The sequence below is a fragment of the Aquarana catesbeiana genome, linkage group LG12 (genome assembly GCF_042186555.1).
Source record: "Aquarana catesbeiana isolate 2022-GZ linkage group LG12, ASM4218655v1, whole genome shotgun sequence".
Classification (NCBI taxonomy): Eukaryota; Metazoa; Chordata; class Amphibia; order Anura; family Ranidae; genus Aquarana; species Aquarana catesbeiana.
Genome location: NC_133335.1, coordinates 212921151 through 212937938, shown reverse-complemented (window position 1 = coordinate 212937938; position 16788 = coordinate 212921151). Strand labels below are relative to the sequence as shown.

At 41.5% G+C, this 16788-nt stretch overlaps 1 protein-coding gene across 1 annotated transcript in view; it reads right to left on the bottom strand.

The window, feature by feature from the left end:
* Positions 1-16788, bottom strand: part of ANKFN1 (ankyrin repeat and fibronectin type III domain containing 1) — a 602151-nt gene that overhangs the window by 367476 nt on the left and 217887 nt on the right. Inside the window, exon 4 of the mRNA XM_073606641.1 lies at positions 4662-4856. Within this exon, the coding sequence (XP_073462742.1) occupies positions 4662-4856 (195 nt within the window). The remainder of the gene's footprint in view (positions 1-4661; positions 4857-16788) is intronic.

Genomic DNA, 16788 nt, shown 5'->3' with positions numbered 1-16788 from the left:
TATCCAAGTGTCCTTAAAGTAGTTGTAAACCCTGTACAACCACTTTTCCCTACAGGTAAGCCTATAATAAGGCTTACTTGTAGGTACTGGAAATATCTCCTAAACCTGTACGATTTAGGAGATATTCGCCATATACACTTGCGCACGTCGGCGCATGCACACTGAAGAAAGGGCACGATCGTTCCATTTCTATAGTGCCCGTGCCGTGAACACTGGCTCCCGCATGCACGGGAGTGACGCCACGCAACTCTGGCCAGTAACAGAGCCATAGTCCATGGCCCCGGAGGCAAGAGGGGTTGAAGACGGCCACACAGCAGGGACAGCGGTGACATTGCGGGCTTCTTCTGCTGGTAGAAGGCATACTAGCCCATTATGCTTTTACTTTGCAGGGAACAAAGAGGGATTAAAACCCATCAGGGTTTACTTTTTCTTTAAAACATTAATATCAAATATATGCAACAAAATAACATTATCAATAAACAAAAGATTAAAACTTCTTGTTAATGGCTCTGTCGTTATTCTGTGTCCTAGTTTTCTACTTCTTGATCTTTCAATCAGCACGTGATTTTATTATTGGTTATATACTTCTTAGCTTGCTATCCATCCACCACGAGTTTCGTGATTCCTACCACCTTTCATACAATGCTCTCACTTCAGGCATAGACCTAATGTATATCAGGTCTGGCAGCACTTTCCCTTTAAGGGATCAATATCACATTCTTTTTCTCACACTCATCATTCCATGAAAGGTGGTACGATGGACAATTACAACTGGTAATCTGCCAATCCAATGTGTATGCCCCTTTAAGGGGTCAGGTCTCCCCTCTCATGCAGTGCAAAAAAGGCTGAACAGGGGGACTCCTCATAGTGCAGAAGATTAACCACTTGCCACCCGCCCACTGTCAAACGACGGAGGGAGGACGCCATATGACGTCGTCCCAGAACGGGCACGCAGTCCGGCGATCGTGACCGTGCTGTGTTGCTAGGACACGGCGCAACCCCAATCTCTGTAAAGAGCCGATGACACGACTCTTTAACCATGAGATCGGCTGTTTCCAATCACAGCCGGTCACATGTAAACACAGCAGTGCCGGTAATTGGCACTCATTGCCTCACACTGACAGAATGTGTGGCGAGGAGAGCCGATCAGCAGCATCTATTCGCAGGGGACAGCAAGACGGGTAATCAGGGCACTGATCATCAGTGCCCTGATTACAAAAAAGTGCCAGCAATCAGTGCCCATTAGTGATGCCAGTCAGTGCTGGCTTTCAGTGGCCATCAGTGCCACCTATCAGTGCTGCCCATCAATGCCACCAATCAGCGAAAACCCATCAGTGCTGCCTATCCGTGCCGCCTATCAGTGTCCACCAGTGCCGCCTATCAGTGTCCATCATTGCCATCTATCACTGCCCATAAGTGCGGCATATTAGTGCCTCCTCATCAGTGCCACCTAACCAGTTCCCATAAGTGCCGCCTCATCAGTGCCCATAAGTGCCGCCTCATCAGTGCCCATAAGTGCCGCCTCATCAGTGCCGCCTCATCAGCACACATCAATGCAGGAGAACAATTACTTATTTACAAAATTTACTGACAGAAAAAGAGAAAAACTTTTTTTTTTCCAAAATTTTCGGTCTTTTTTTTTTTTTTGTAAAAAATAAAATACCCAGCAGTGATTAAATACCACCAAAAGAAAGCTCTATTTGTGTGAATAAAATGATAAAAATGTCCTATGGGTACAGTGTAGCATGACCGCGCAATTGTCATTTAATGTGTGACAGCGCTGAAAGCTGAAAAATGGCCGGGGCAGGAAGGGGTTGAAAGTGCTCGGTATTGAGGTGGTTAAAATATGAATTTATTAATTGTTAATAATACACTTACAATTGTGAAGAACAAATGTGCAAGCAATATACACTTCCTATTGGCATTGGAGCAGAGGCTCCTGCGTGTACTTCTGGTTTCGGCAATTACGTCACGCGGTTTCACCCTACACAATACCACGTGACTACTTCAGGGTAGTCACACCAAACATTGATTTGATTTACATGTTTCTTTTGTTCACTCACTTTGCATTTTGTAAACTGATACAAATAAACAATTAAAATATATATTTTTGAACACATTACTTCACAGCATTTCTTTGCACCTAAAACTTTTGCACAATAATATATATAATAATATATATATATATATATATTTTTTTTTTTTTTTACATATAGGGAAAATAACTCATTAACTATACAGCGTTAAAGTGAACCGATAAGCTCATCTTTAATTCTAATTCAGCCCCAAGGTTTACTGAGCAGCACATCCAAATGTCTTCTTTAATTCCTAGCTTTATTCAGCACGCCTGGGTATACCAAAATACCAGCCCTGGCTGGCATCCACCCAACCACAACAAGCTCCATGCTGGCCACATAGAATTAATATCACTTTTCAATTTGGCCACAAATTGTTATGCATGTTGGCTGATACTTTCATGGATCCTCCTGCAGTGGATATCAAAACAATATACTCAGGCTTGTTTAAGAAGACACTAAAACTAAAAAGAGTATTGATGTGCAAAGTGCATAGCCCCTAAAGTGGACCTGAATCCTAAAATCTAGCACAAACCTATTCTTTCTGACCCATAATAGTGGACCACTAAATTAAACATTTACTCTTGATTCAAGATCTACAAGATAAACTAGATTGGGTGAAGTTACCTTGTACAGCCTCATATGCTAAGATTGGAGGTTTTATTGTACTTCTCTTTGCTTTAGGATGCTTTCAGACTGAGGGGGGCGGGTGTTGATGGTAAAACTGCACTTGTGTTAGTGGCGCTTTACCGTCGTTATAGCTGCGCTATTCGGCCACTAGCAGGGCGCTTTTAACTCCTGCTAGAGGCCGAATAAAGGGTTTAATGTGTCCGTGTAGCACCGCTGCCAAATCGCTTTGCAGGCGCTTCGGCACAGCGGTGCCCATTCATTTCAATGGACAGGAGCCTTGGAGGAGCGATATATACACTGCTCCTCTACCGCCCCAAAGATGCTGCTTGCAGGACTTTTTTTAACGTCCTGCCAGCGCAGCGTCCCACTGTAAGAGCTCTCTGGCTTTCACACTGGGACTTCAGGGGAGGCGTTTTTCAGGCTCTATTTTTAGCCGAAATACACCTCAGTGTTAAAGTGACCCTGTCAGGTTTACAAAAAGCACAGATCAAATGTCGCTGCAACAGAACAGTCCAGTGTCTCCTACCTTTTTCTTTTCCAGTGCTGAAGCCTCTATAAGACTTTTTATAATCTAACACTTTTGGGAGTGGCGAATAATTGTGGATCTACCATGACTCAGCAGCAATATAAAGGATGCAGGATGAAACCAGAGCTCATGGTGGAGCACACAAGCATCTGACACTCCTGAAGTGATGAATGCTAAGGAAATTGCCAAAGGCTACGATGATGGAGCAGAACAAATGAAGGAGACACAGTATACAGTAAATGCTCTTGCATTGCAAAGAAAGTTAACCTAGAGTGTTTGTAAACCTAATCAGATTGCTTAAACATTATGTGTATATTTTTTGTTACATTTCACAGACTTCTGTTTTGTAAGTGCAATTTCTTCTTTTATTATTTGAATGAATAAATTGAATATAATACACCATGAGGCTCAAGGTGTTGTCAGGGCTAAAGTGGTTTGTTGTGTGGCCATGTTTCTGTAATGATATCCCTATGCATGGAGTGACCTTGGTATTTTACAGGTCACATTATTCATAGGCGAGTACGGTTTCTAAGGCAATCTTAGTGCCAGCTGCTCACTCCAATTTAATATGAACTTTGGTTAATCAGGGGCATTGCATACATTTTATTCTATTAATTAATAGGCTTTGTTTTTCTCCTATAACCTGCACTGAAAGAAAAATTACATAACCCCTACATATGAGCTGCTCTGGGCTCCCCCCAACTGCAGGCACCAAATGCAGGCAAGGTGGTGGGTCACATTGTCATAGTCAAAGGACAGGATCTGGGTTCAGGCATGGCTATTATGTGAAAATAATTTTGGTATGCAAATTGGTTAGAAAATTACTATTAAGTAAACTGATACATATCAAACCTGAAAAAATATGGTCCAGTCATTTTAGCTAACCATGGACATGAAGGGGATAATCATGTTTTTGAATGAGGCTTTCCGTATATGAGAGACAGCAAGCAGTCTGAAATAGTTGTATTGTGGGATACTAGTCTTACATTTTAGACAGGTAAGCAAAAGGTTGCCCCTAGGTCACCAAAATACCAACCAAAAGCAGAAGGGTGGGCAGGTGAACTGCAGTAAGCCCTGGATTATAAACAGAAGTCCTAAACAAATTGCCTGTGTTCCTTGTATGCATTTCAAGGTTAACTGACCAATACTTGCTCAAAATGTACAAACTACCATAGACTTCTGGCCAGATCATGAATATTTAAATATTCACATATCCCCACCAAGTTTCTCTGAGGATGAATTGCTCCGAAGGGCCAGCAGCTAAAAGACGTTAGTGAGGGCTTGTTTTGACATTTATTTACTGCCTGTTAAAAATTTGTTAATATTTGAATGTCCATAGCCTGATCACTGTTATATGTTAAGCACACTGGAGCTAACCCAAAACTGAAAACTTTATTTGGGTGGATTGATATATTGTGAAAGCTACTTACTTGCATGTTCATATCCAGTCTTCATTCTCTTGTACAAGCGATATCTCCACTCCCAGGACTTAAGCTGTTTCTCTTTCTCACTGCTGTCTATTCCCAAACTTTCATTCTGTATCTTGGCCGTCAGTTCACTCATTCGTTGTTGGGCTTCTTCCACCAGCGTACTCAGATGCATCGATCTGCTCTCCAGGCTCACAACTGTGCAGACAACATGTATGAATTACATAAAAGAAAGCAATCCCAATGTCAAATAAGATGGGCAATAAACAAAAAGAAAAAATGTCGTGACTGCTAATTATGCTTAGCATGTTTTCCAGAAAGGAATTTTTACTACTGATTTTATTTTCATTAGAAAGTGATTCTCAAAAAGCAATACTTAAACAGTAGCAATGTGTGGCATGTCTTTAGCAGCAATGACAATAAGATGACTAATCTAAGTACAGACTTTAAAATGAGAACAGACATACAAATTGGATAAATGTATTCTTACATCCTTTATTTTTTAATTCCAGAAAGCACCAAAGAAAAGGTACAGGTGACCTTCAACTCATAGCAATGTCATGGGTGTGATCATAATAGGAAACGAGGGGATAAACTGCAAAAACTAATGACAGAAGGTTCAAGCCCTTCCCCACACTTTCCAAAACTGAAAAAAGTATTGCCTGAGTTTATTTGTAATCCTTAAAACAATAAAAATGTAGGCATGCAATCTGAAAATAGACGGATGAACCTTTAATTAATTGGACCAGTTTCCAGCGACAAATCCGCCTTCCCACTTTTTGGACCTACAGGACATTCTGCTGAGCCCATCAGTGACAGCCTTGGATTCCCTGGGGCGGGGCTTACTTTCTTCTTCATGACTCCTCTTACTTTCTTCTTCATGACTCCTCTTACTTTCTTCTTCATGACTCCTCCTTCCTTAGTTTTCTACTCTTATCCCTCTTGTTCCTTTCTTTTTTCTGTTTCTCTTTTCTTATTTTTGGTTATTTACTGCCAGATGCCAGTGTGTTAACTGCTCTCTGGCCACATTTTTTAGGTCCAAATTTTCTCCCCTTTTTGAAGGTATAGCTTTCTGGCCTTTGGGTGGGAGTACAGCCCTCTTGCACATCAGGAGGCTTATGTAATAGCTCCCCCCCCTTCTCTTATATATATTTTTTCTTTATTTTTCTGGTTCTTGAGAGGGCTCTCAGACTTATGGTATTTGTTACATGATGATTTCTAAAATTGTAGGCTTTGAGCATTGAGATCTACATGGTTCGTTATTATTCTAAAAGACCGTAAAGGTGCCGAGGCATCCTCACCTGGTTACCTTTTGTCTTTTAAATTAGACGCCTATTAGTTTGTGGTATATATGTTATCATTCTCAAATCACTTTCCGCCACTGGCCTTGGCGTCTGTTCACTGTTTTGTGAGTTTGTCTTTATTCAATGAAAAATATTGTGAAATAACTTTTAAGCATTTAAAAGTTAATTTTATTATGGACTATGTTCCACTGCCCACAGACTGGCAGAGCCCACCATCAATGAACAATCAGAAATCTGCCTAACACAAAGCAGATTTTGAACATCTAGGTTCAACTCAAGCACCCCTGGACTCCAGCATGGTCACAGTGAAAGAAGGACCGTTCATTTTTGAAGAAGAAAAGGAAATGAACCTGCCATGATACTAGAGATTTTCCAACATTTCAAAAATCAATGCAATCAATCACAAACACCACAATACAAACTTTGCAACACTGGAATTGGGCACACTGTCTAAGCCTGTGGCAAATTTAATATATCACATTTTGCACATACTGGGAATACTGGTTGCTAAAAACACATCTATTTCTAAAAATGCCTAGAAATTTTGTTTATAATCACCACAGTATAAGTCAGCAGTTATTGACATCTATTTCCAAATTCAAACAGAGATCAATGCTTGGCTGCTAAATGATTGAAACAAGATGCTTCGAAGGAGAGTTTTATGGTTCAGCTACACAAATTACTTTTGGCTGTGAAATTGTCCATACTGACTGCCAAAACTCTTTCCTATAAAGTTTATGATAGAGTGTAGAGCCAATGGAAGGACTGAGGCTTGACTGCTCCAGAACAAGCATTCTGCTGTCTTTGAAGATCACACTTGATCAGGCATGGGTGGTGCAACTGAAAGATCAGATATAGAATAACAAGAATCAGAGGAACATTAAAGGTAGGGATGTGTTTTATGGGCTGATAATACTACATTCTATCCCACAATATGAATGTAAATCTTTAGGAATTTAGAATACAAAGTCCTTTTAAACTGCGGACAGGATGATGTATCGAAGTTTAATTCTTAGGAGCATACAGTATCTCACAAAAGTGAGTAGACCCCTCAAATTTTGTAAATATTTTATTATATCTTTTCATGTGACAACACTGAAGAAATTACACTTTGCTACAATGTAAAATAGTAAGTGTACAGCTTGTATAACAGTGTAAATTTGCTGTACCCTCACAATAATTCAACACACAAGTCTAAACCGCTTGCAACAAAATTGAATACACCCCTAAGTGCAAATGTCCCAATTGGGCCCAAAGTGTCAATATTTTGTGTGGCCACCATTATTTTCCAGCACTGCCTTAACCCTCTTGGGGGCATGGAGTTCACAGGATGACATCACAGAGCAAGTGGATGTTGGAGACCTTGCACTCCTCCACCTTCCGTTTGAGAATGCCCCACAGATGCTTAATAGGGTTTAGGTCTGGAGACATGCTTGGTCAATCCATCAGCTTTACCCTCAGCTTCATTAGCAAGGCAGTGGTTGTCTTGGAATACTGTTGTTGGAATACTGCCCTGCGTCCCAGTCTCCAAAGGGAGGGGATCATGCTCTGCTTCAGTATGTCACAGTACATGTTGGCATTCATGGTTCCCTCAATGAACTGTAGCTGCCCAGTGATGCAGCCCCAGACCAAGACACTCTCATCACCATGCTTGACACACTTGTCTTTGTACTCTTCACCTGGTTGCCACCACACACGCTTGACACCATCTGAACCAAATACGTTTATCTTGTTCTCATCCGACCACAGGACATGGTTCCAGTAATCCATGTCCTTAGTCTGCTTGTCTTCAGCAAACTGTTTGCAGGCTTTCTTGTGCATCATCTGGGATGACAGCCATGCAGACCAATTTGATGCAGTGTGCAGCATATGGTCTGAGCACTGAAAGGCTGACCCCCCAACCCCTACAACCTCTGCAGCAATGCTGGCAGCACTCATATGTCTATTTCCCAAAGACAACCTCTGGATATGATGCGGAGTAAGTGCACTTAACTTCTTTGGTTGACCATGGCAAGGCCTGTTCTGAGTGGAACCTGTCCTATTAAACCGCTGTATGGTCTTGGACACTGTGCTGCAGCTCAGTTTCAGGGTCTTGGCAATCTTCTTATAGCCTAGGCCATCCTTATGTAGAGCAACAATTGTTTTTTTCAGATCCACAGAGAGTTCTTTGCCATGAGGTGCCATGTTGAACTTCCAGTGACCAGTATGAGAGAGTGAGAGTGATAACACCAAATTTAAAACACCAGCTCCCCATTCACACCTGAGACCTTGTAACACTAACGAGTCACATGACACCGGGGAGAGAAAATGGCTAATTGGGCCCAATTTAGACATTTTCACCTAGGGGTGTACTCACTTTTGTTGCCAGCGGTTTAGACATTAATGGCTGTGTGTTGAGTTATTTTGAGGGGACATCAAACTTACACTGTTATACAAGCTGTACACTCACTACTTTACATTCTAGCAAAGTGTAATTTCTTTAGTGTTGTTACATGAAAAGATATAATAAAATGTTTACAGAAATATTAGGGGTGTACTCACTTTTATGAGATTCCCTGATTGTAGGGACAGTGGTAGACTTCCAATGTCTAGGGATTAAGACCCGGCCCACTAGAACAAGAAAGTGAAACAGGCCCTTCTTTATTTTTTTGATGGGCCCTGGTATCATGGACAGGAGAGCTACTTCTGGCGTTTCCGGCCACATTCTACCCATAATTAGATGGCTTAACTGAACTATAGATTTCCACAACAGTCTGATCCTGGGGCATGTCCACCACAAGTAGAGATGTACACCACCTGGCTCTCTGCATCTCCAACATTGGTCTGAAATCGACTGAATAATCTTATGTAACATAACTGAGCTTCTGTACCATCTAGTCAGAATTCTAGTCTAGTCAGAATTCTGCAAACATTTCTCTCAAGCTTGTTAGTTTGAAGGCAAATAGAAAAGCTCTATCTTTATCTGGTCCCAGTTCCTGCTCCACAGTCTCGGGGTGGTTGGGAAAAGTGTTGGATAGGAAGATGCCGTATAGTTTCAAAATGGTATGGGGGCACCCTGTGTAAGAAAGGCATAAGTCCTCAAACGGGAACAGGTCCCTGTGAAGATGTCCTTTCATTTTGTGCATTTGTACTTTTCTTAGAAGTGTCAAAGTTGAAAATAGTGAAGCCAAAGTCTGTGGCATGGTGGGGAAGGGGTTGCAATCTCTCTCATGGTTTTAATTCCTTTAGGGCCAATTGCTTGTTGAAGCGGGAGAGGGTTTTAAGTCCTGCCATTGTAGAAAGCATTTGCAATTCATCCCCAGTGGGAACTCTGGGTTTCCCATGATCTAGATCAGGGATCTCCAAACTACGGCCCTCCAGCTGTTGCGGAACTACACATCCTATGAGGCATCGTAAAACAGACATGACCAAGCATGATGGGAATTGTAGTTCATGAACAACTGGAGGGCATTAGCTTTGAGACTCCTGATCTAGATCATAGGGTTGGGATAGGAGTAGATGTTATATTTTCTGGTTGTGGAATCCCAAATATGCAGTAGTGAGGTTACCAGGGATGGTAGTGTTGATAGAGGAGGGCGGCTGGGTCCAAGTGAAAAAAAAACGGTAATTTTGTTATGTCCCATTTTAGTCCAACCTATTGTTTAAGGCTGGCCATACATCATACAATTTTCTTGCACAAAACCATATAACAATTTCAATTTGTATGCAATCAGGCAGGCCCTTGCACTACATAGTTGAAGTTAAATCTAAAGGAAATTGTACAAGAAAAGTTGATGTGTAGCCAGTTTAAGATTCTACACATTATTGCTATGGTATGGTAATGGTCAAGATGAGGCATGCCTTCACCTCCCTCAACTTTAGGCTTGGCAAAAATGTTGTAGAGTAGTGAGAGGGAGAAAAGATGGGGGACCCGATTCAGTATGGTTTGAAGGATATTGAGGAACCAGGGGTGGATGTCCGCCTTGAGAAGTAATAAAATGTTAATGGGATTTCCAATTGTCTGCATCTAAAGGATTTTCAATTGTTTGCAGCTATGTGATTACTGTAATTTATCATGTTTTAGAAACTGAGGAAAAAAAACACATTTTAACCTCTTCAGATCCGCGCTATTGCCAAATGACGGCAACAGCGCGGACCTACATTGCCGGGACAACGTCTATTGACGTTGTCCCGTGCACGAGCGACCTGCGCGCCCCATGCAGGTAGCGCGCGGCGCGCTTGGTGATCAGCCAGTCTATGAGACTCGCCTGATCGCAGATCAGAGTAAGGGGTCTGTCCCGACCCCTTACCACATGATCAGCTGTCAGCCAATGACAGCTGATCATGTGATGTAAACAGAGCCGGTAATCGGCTATTTTCTCTCCTCGCGCTGACAGTGTGAGGAAAACAAAAAGGCGATCACCGGCGGCCGTGAGATGGACATCAGTCCCGATCACGGCGATCATCTGTGCCCCCTGCCAGTGACACAGCAATAGGCAGCAGCGCCGCCTACCAGTGCCCACCAGCGTCACCCATCAGTGCCCACAGTGCCACCCATCAGTGCCTATAGTGCCACCCATCAGCGCCCACATCAGTGCCACAACAGTGCTGCACAGTGCCACCTATCAGTGCCACCTACCAGTGCCCATAAGTGCCCATCAGTGCCACCCATCACTGCCCATCAGTGCCACTCATCAGTGCCTCCCATCAGTGCCACCCATCAGTGGTACCTATCAGTGCCACCTATCCGTGCCACCCATCCGTGCCACCCATCAGCGCCCATCAGTGCCGCCTTATCTGTGCCCATCAGTACCGCCTTATCTGTCCCCATCAGTGCCGCCTTAACTGTGCCTATCAGTGCCGCCTTAACTGTGCCTATCAGTGCCGCCTTAACTGTGCCTATCCGTGCCCATCAGTGCAGCCTATCAGTGCCCACCAGTGCCGCCTCATCAGCGCATATCAATGAAGGAGAAAAATTACCTGTTTGCAAAATTTTATAACAAACTATGAAACACGATTTTTTTTTTTTTTCAAAATTTTCCACCTTTTTTTCTTTGTTTAGCAAAAAATAAAAATCCCAGCTGTGATTAAATACCACCAAAAGAAAGCTCTATTTGTGGGAAAAAAAATGATAAAAATTTCATTTGGGTACAGTGTTGTATGACCGCGCAATTGTCATTCAAAGTGCGACAGCGCTGAAAGCTAAAAATTGGTCTGGGCAGGAGGGGGGTTTAAGTGCCCAGTAAGCAAGTGGTTAAAGTATACTGCAGCAGGCAGTTGCTGTGCTGCTAGGTTTCCAATATATGTACTGTAGGTCTGTACCTTTCGGAAGTAATTTTCCCGTGTTTTTGGCCTGTAACATCCTATTATGGGGCAGTAGAAACTATGCAGTGCCAGGATGAGCCAGACAGCCAAAACAATGGAGAAGTGAAAGGAGAACATGGAAGAGTGTGGAGTGGCCAAGGAAAAGTATCAATGGGACAGGAAGAGTCCTGGTATAGTCTGGAACTAGAAAAAAAAAGTAATTTGTTGACCCTAGTACATACAATTACAGTATGCCTGGATTGAGCTACAAAAATACTGATCATATAGGCTCAATTTTACCTACAGTAGAGAATGAAATGCTCTTTTACATTCATTATTTATAAGGTATTGGGTTCAGAATGTTCCAGTGAGAATGACAGTACACATAGGCAATCATTCTTTAAACAAGCGGAACAGCGCCTTTTGGGAACTGCTCCTCTTTAGTAACTTTTTTTTTTTTTTACTTAACTAGTAATCATCAAAAAAAATCACTTAAAGCGGATCTTCACTGCATCTGTGAATCACAAACCAAAAACACTATTTAATTCATTTTTAATATACAAAGTAAACTCATCCATCCATGTATGTCTCTATGCTTTATTGTGTTGAGGAATCACTTTGAAAAACACTGTCCTAGCATTTCATTGGCAAATGATTCATCATTCATGTAGAATTTACTTCCTGGAATCCATCTGCCCTAAGCTCAAGCATGCATGCAGGAGAGTGTGCTTAGCTGAGAAAACCCCTCCTCCTCTCCTGAAGACTCCTGGGATGTATGACATAATTTGCTTAGGCAAGAAACCAAGAAGTAACTGAAGCAATTTAAAAAAAAATAATAAAAAAAGCTTAAAACAAGTAAATATGATATACCTTTTTATCTATTGTCTAATGCTAGCAGCATGAGGATTAAAAATAATCCATGTTTATTGAGAGAGTGAAGTTTCATTTTAAAGTTTTTCTACCCAATAATGTGCTGTGCACACCTAATATGATCAAATGGTTTCTACAGTCAGACTGATTAACAGCAGCATCAGAATTATTTGACTCATGTGACTCATACATGGTAACTTTAGTTTTTCAGTCATCAAAATAGTAATAAGGAAAATAAATGAAAAAGTTTCACTGTAAGCGAGGGTAAAACGTCGCAGAGGTGATGGAATGTATGGTGTGGAATTTGAGCAGGACAACAAAGAGGCCATTTCCTTCTTACCAACGTGGTCAAAGATGTGAAAAACAAGAGATGGAATGTCTGAAAAAAGGAACTCTGGAAATGACTGATGGAATTTCTTTGTACATGAGTCTACATTTCGTACAACATAATCAAAAAAGTCCCGGGGTGTGATATAAGCCACTGGAGTGCTTGGAGATGGTCAAAGCAAAATCAAAACCAGAAAACAGCTGACGTAGATTATATTGGCTTTTGTTGATGACAAATCTGAAATGCTGTTTACTTGGACCTTGAAAGAACAAAATTAAAACATGAAAGGATATATGTTTAGTTAGTAAATCTGGAAGAGAATTATATTTCCTTGCTCTCCAGAGCAACTTAGAAAAGCAGGTACAAACATAAGCATTTGCAAGGAACATAATGCAATGGCTTGCCAAGAAGGCCAAGGGAAAATGTGTTCCCTTATTATTACAGCCAGTTGTGGGTCCTTCGCATCACTAAAAAAAAAAACCTCCTACAATGGGAGCACCAGTTTTAAAGTACAGATAGTTCAACTTTGCTGCAGGAGAACCCAGGAGTTTGTGTCCCCAAGACAGTCTTGCTAAGAGACAGCTGACATTCAGACCATGATCATGTGAAGTAACGACTAGGGGCATGCTGGAGAGGTTAGGACCAAGCCAGATTCTGGAAAAGAGGGAAACAAAACTTCTCTGACCCTCTTTATGATCTAAATAATAATGACAACAATAGTATTATTATAGTGCTTTTCTCTCCAGGGACTGAAAGCACTTTACAAAACATTATAGATTCTAAAAAGAAACAAAGCTAAAAAAAAAATCTTGAAATGGTACATTTTCTCAATTTAAACATTTGATATGTTTTCTGTTTTTTATTGTAATTAAAATATGGGTTTTATGAGATTTGCAAATCATTGCATTAGGTTGCCATGTTAATTGTACACAGCGTCCCAACTTTTTTGGAATTTAGGTTTTAGGTTGAATCTGCTGTCTGCCTTAAGCCTGGTACACACAGGCCAAATATCCGCCAGTTCAACAGTAACCATTCAACACCAGCCTGTCCGAAGACCAGCAATTCATCATCTCATAGAGACCCACCAAACTACAGTCCTTAGTCAATTTTTTCGGATTTAGCCAATATTTTTGGTATGTTGAAGTACCCTTATTTACCATTTAGTTTATCAATTACTGTGGTTGATCCAATTTTTTAAAATCAATTCCATTTTCTGATTAGACTCTCAATCGGTGTCTTTTCTGTGTGTGGGGCTCCCATGCCCTCCGGGATGGGCCACTCTCCCTTGGGCCGCTTGCATGGTTGCATCTCCGGTGAGATGATCTATCTCAAGGGGTTTCCACAGCAGATAAAATATACCTGTATTCTATATTCAATGTCTGATATTTTTTTTATCCGACTTAATATGTATTTTGATTAATGTATGTTTTTTCTTTTCTTTGATTTATAGTCACAAATTGATAATCACTATATATTACCTCGTGTATGTGTACAATAAAGCTCCTGAAGAAGCGGTAAAACTTCATCCGCGAAACATGTAAAGCAATCAATACACAGATGACATTATTGTCACACTTGTGTGACAATAGAGCTATGTTGGTTGATTATCCATGCTGCTTTTAAACAATATTTTGTATTTAATTAAATTTATGTTTGTAATAAAATTATTAATTTTATTTAAGACTGTCATTTTCAGTTTTCATACGGTACCATCAAAGTCCATTCTAACCTCCTCCCTGTATACTTTGACTCATTGGTAATGCGTAGCCTCCCTGACGGTATTCCCGAGTGTGGCTCGGGGTTAAATTTCAGCACCATTATCGGTAACCCCGAGCCACACTCGGGATTGCATTGCAGGATCCTGGTGCGGCTTTACTTACCTTGCCCCCGGGATCCTGCGATGTCCCCTGCTGTGTCTGCGGGCTCTGTCTCCTCCGAAGCCTCTCCGTGCCAGGCTCCGTTCCCTGCGAGCGTCGCAATGCACGGGGGCGGAGCCTGGCGGCAAATTCAAAAAAATGTACAAACCATAACACATACAGTACTGTAATCTTACAGATTACAGTACTGTATGAAATTATTTCACATCCCTTTTGTCCCTAGTGCTTTGGCCCATGCCCTGCATGCAGTTTTATGTTATATATACTGTTCTTTCTGCCTGGAAACTTGAGATTGTCCATAGCAACCAAAAAGTGTCCCTTTATGTCAAAAGTGGCTTTAGACCAGCTAGAAAACAGCGATAGTAAATTAGAACATTTGCAGAATTGAGCGATAGTGAATCGTGGGGAAATTTATTTTATTATTATATTATTATTATTTTCTAATTATTTATATTTATTTATTATATTATAATTTATGTTTTTGTGTTTCAAACTTCATCATAGCCGGGATGTCTACTAGACTCTTGTTTGGACAGATTTAAGTGTGTTATTGTTAAGGATTACAGGCCTACAATATAAAACGCCAAATTTCCATGCAAAATAATTGTACCGCTTTCAGCACCTAAAATCCGAAATAATCATACCGCCAGGGAGGTTAAGAATCATAATCCACATGCTAGTCCATCACCACCCACAGCATCAGTGCCTCCATGAAAGACAGCTACCCTTATGCATGCTCCAATCCAGAACACCCCGCCGCACCCAGTGCGGTTGGCAGGTGACGTCACCGGACCCGATCCCAAAATGCACCTGCACCTCTTATTGCAGCACATGTGCACTGCCATGGATGAGGCCGCACAGGGGAGGGACATGGCCCATCTTCCAGCAGCCAATAAGCATTGGAGAGACACCCACTTAGAACACATCCATATGTTGTAATGTCTGTATGCAATGTAATGATTTTGATTAGATCAGTGGCTTCCTAGACATTCTTTGTGTGATCTGACATAAAAGAAAGATTGTAACAAATTTTCAGACTAAAATGTTCCTGAAATCTCTTAACATTTAGGTTTAATGCACACTAGGCATCAAAAACGCAGCTTTTACATGAGCTTTAAAGGCAGGGATGTCCAAGAGTCCATTGGCTGTCCCGGACTCTCCTTCGTGATTCTCTGAGACACAGCAGCGGCACCATTGGCTCCCGCGGCTGTCAAAGTCAGTTAGCCAATCAGGAGAGGGGGAGGGGCCAAATGGCAGCTCCATGTCTGAATGGACACAAGGAGCTGCACCTCAGCTCGGGTGCCCCATAGTAAGCTGCTTGCTGTGGGGGGCACTCCACAGGATTAAGGGGCCAGGAGCTGCGAAGAGGGACTTGAGAAGAGGAGAATCCAGGCTGCCCTGTACAAAACCAACTGCACAGAGCAGGTAATCATAACATGTTTGTTATTTTTATTTTATTTTTTTAAATGAGACTTTACAATTACTTTAAGGACTCATGCACACTGGATGCTAAAATAATGTTCTAAAACCGGCAGTAGCTTTGCAGTGAGTTTTTCAACAATTTTGCAATATTGTTTTTTAGCGTTTTTCCGTGTTAGTGTTTTTTAAATCTTTTTTCAATGGATCAAAAACGTCCAAAAACGCTGGGGAGCCACATTTTTGAGCATTTAGCTGCGTTTTTTGAAGTTAGAGTGTTTTTACAGCTGAAAACAGCTAAAAAACTTCTCTCAGAACCCACTAGTTTTGTTTTTTTTTTAAAGCCAAAAAACACCCCCAGCCGAAAACTTTTGATAACAGCCTATGTGTGCATGGACACATTAGATAACATGAAGGGGAGTTTATTGACTGTAGAAAAAAAAAAACGTCTGAAACCAAAAACAGCTGCTGTAAAAACATCCAGTGTGAATGAGGCCTAAGGGCATTCCACTTTTTTTTTTTACTGCCACTAAACGTCCCTCCATGTTAGCCTATGTGTCCATTCAAAGATAGGCATTTAATGGCAAGGGTGTTTAGAGGCAAAAAAAGAAAATCCAAAGCCAGTGCACTCAGGAGAGAAGCATTTTGCCCCTAAAAAACGTTTGGTGACTAAACTTGTGCAAACATGTCTAAATGCACTTAAACGCTAGGCACATTTAGCGCTTGAGCGTTCAATTATGTACATGGCCAAAATAAATGTAAGTGGAAGTAAAGTAATAACGTAACTAACTTGAAACCTACTCTCAGCCACATTCTAAGCCTCATCTATCTAGCCCTGTAAAGCAAAAATCGCTATACACACACCTGTTCTGCAGCCACATTGCTTCGGTCTCCAGTGGCACTCTCCGTGAACAGGAGAAAACCGTCAACGGCTGTGAAATGCCTTGCAAATGGTGTCACCCTTATGCCCTGTACACACGGTCGAACTTTCCGACGGAATATGCGCGATCAGATTTTGTTGTCGGACATTCCGACCGTGTGTGGGCTCCATC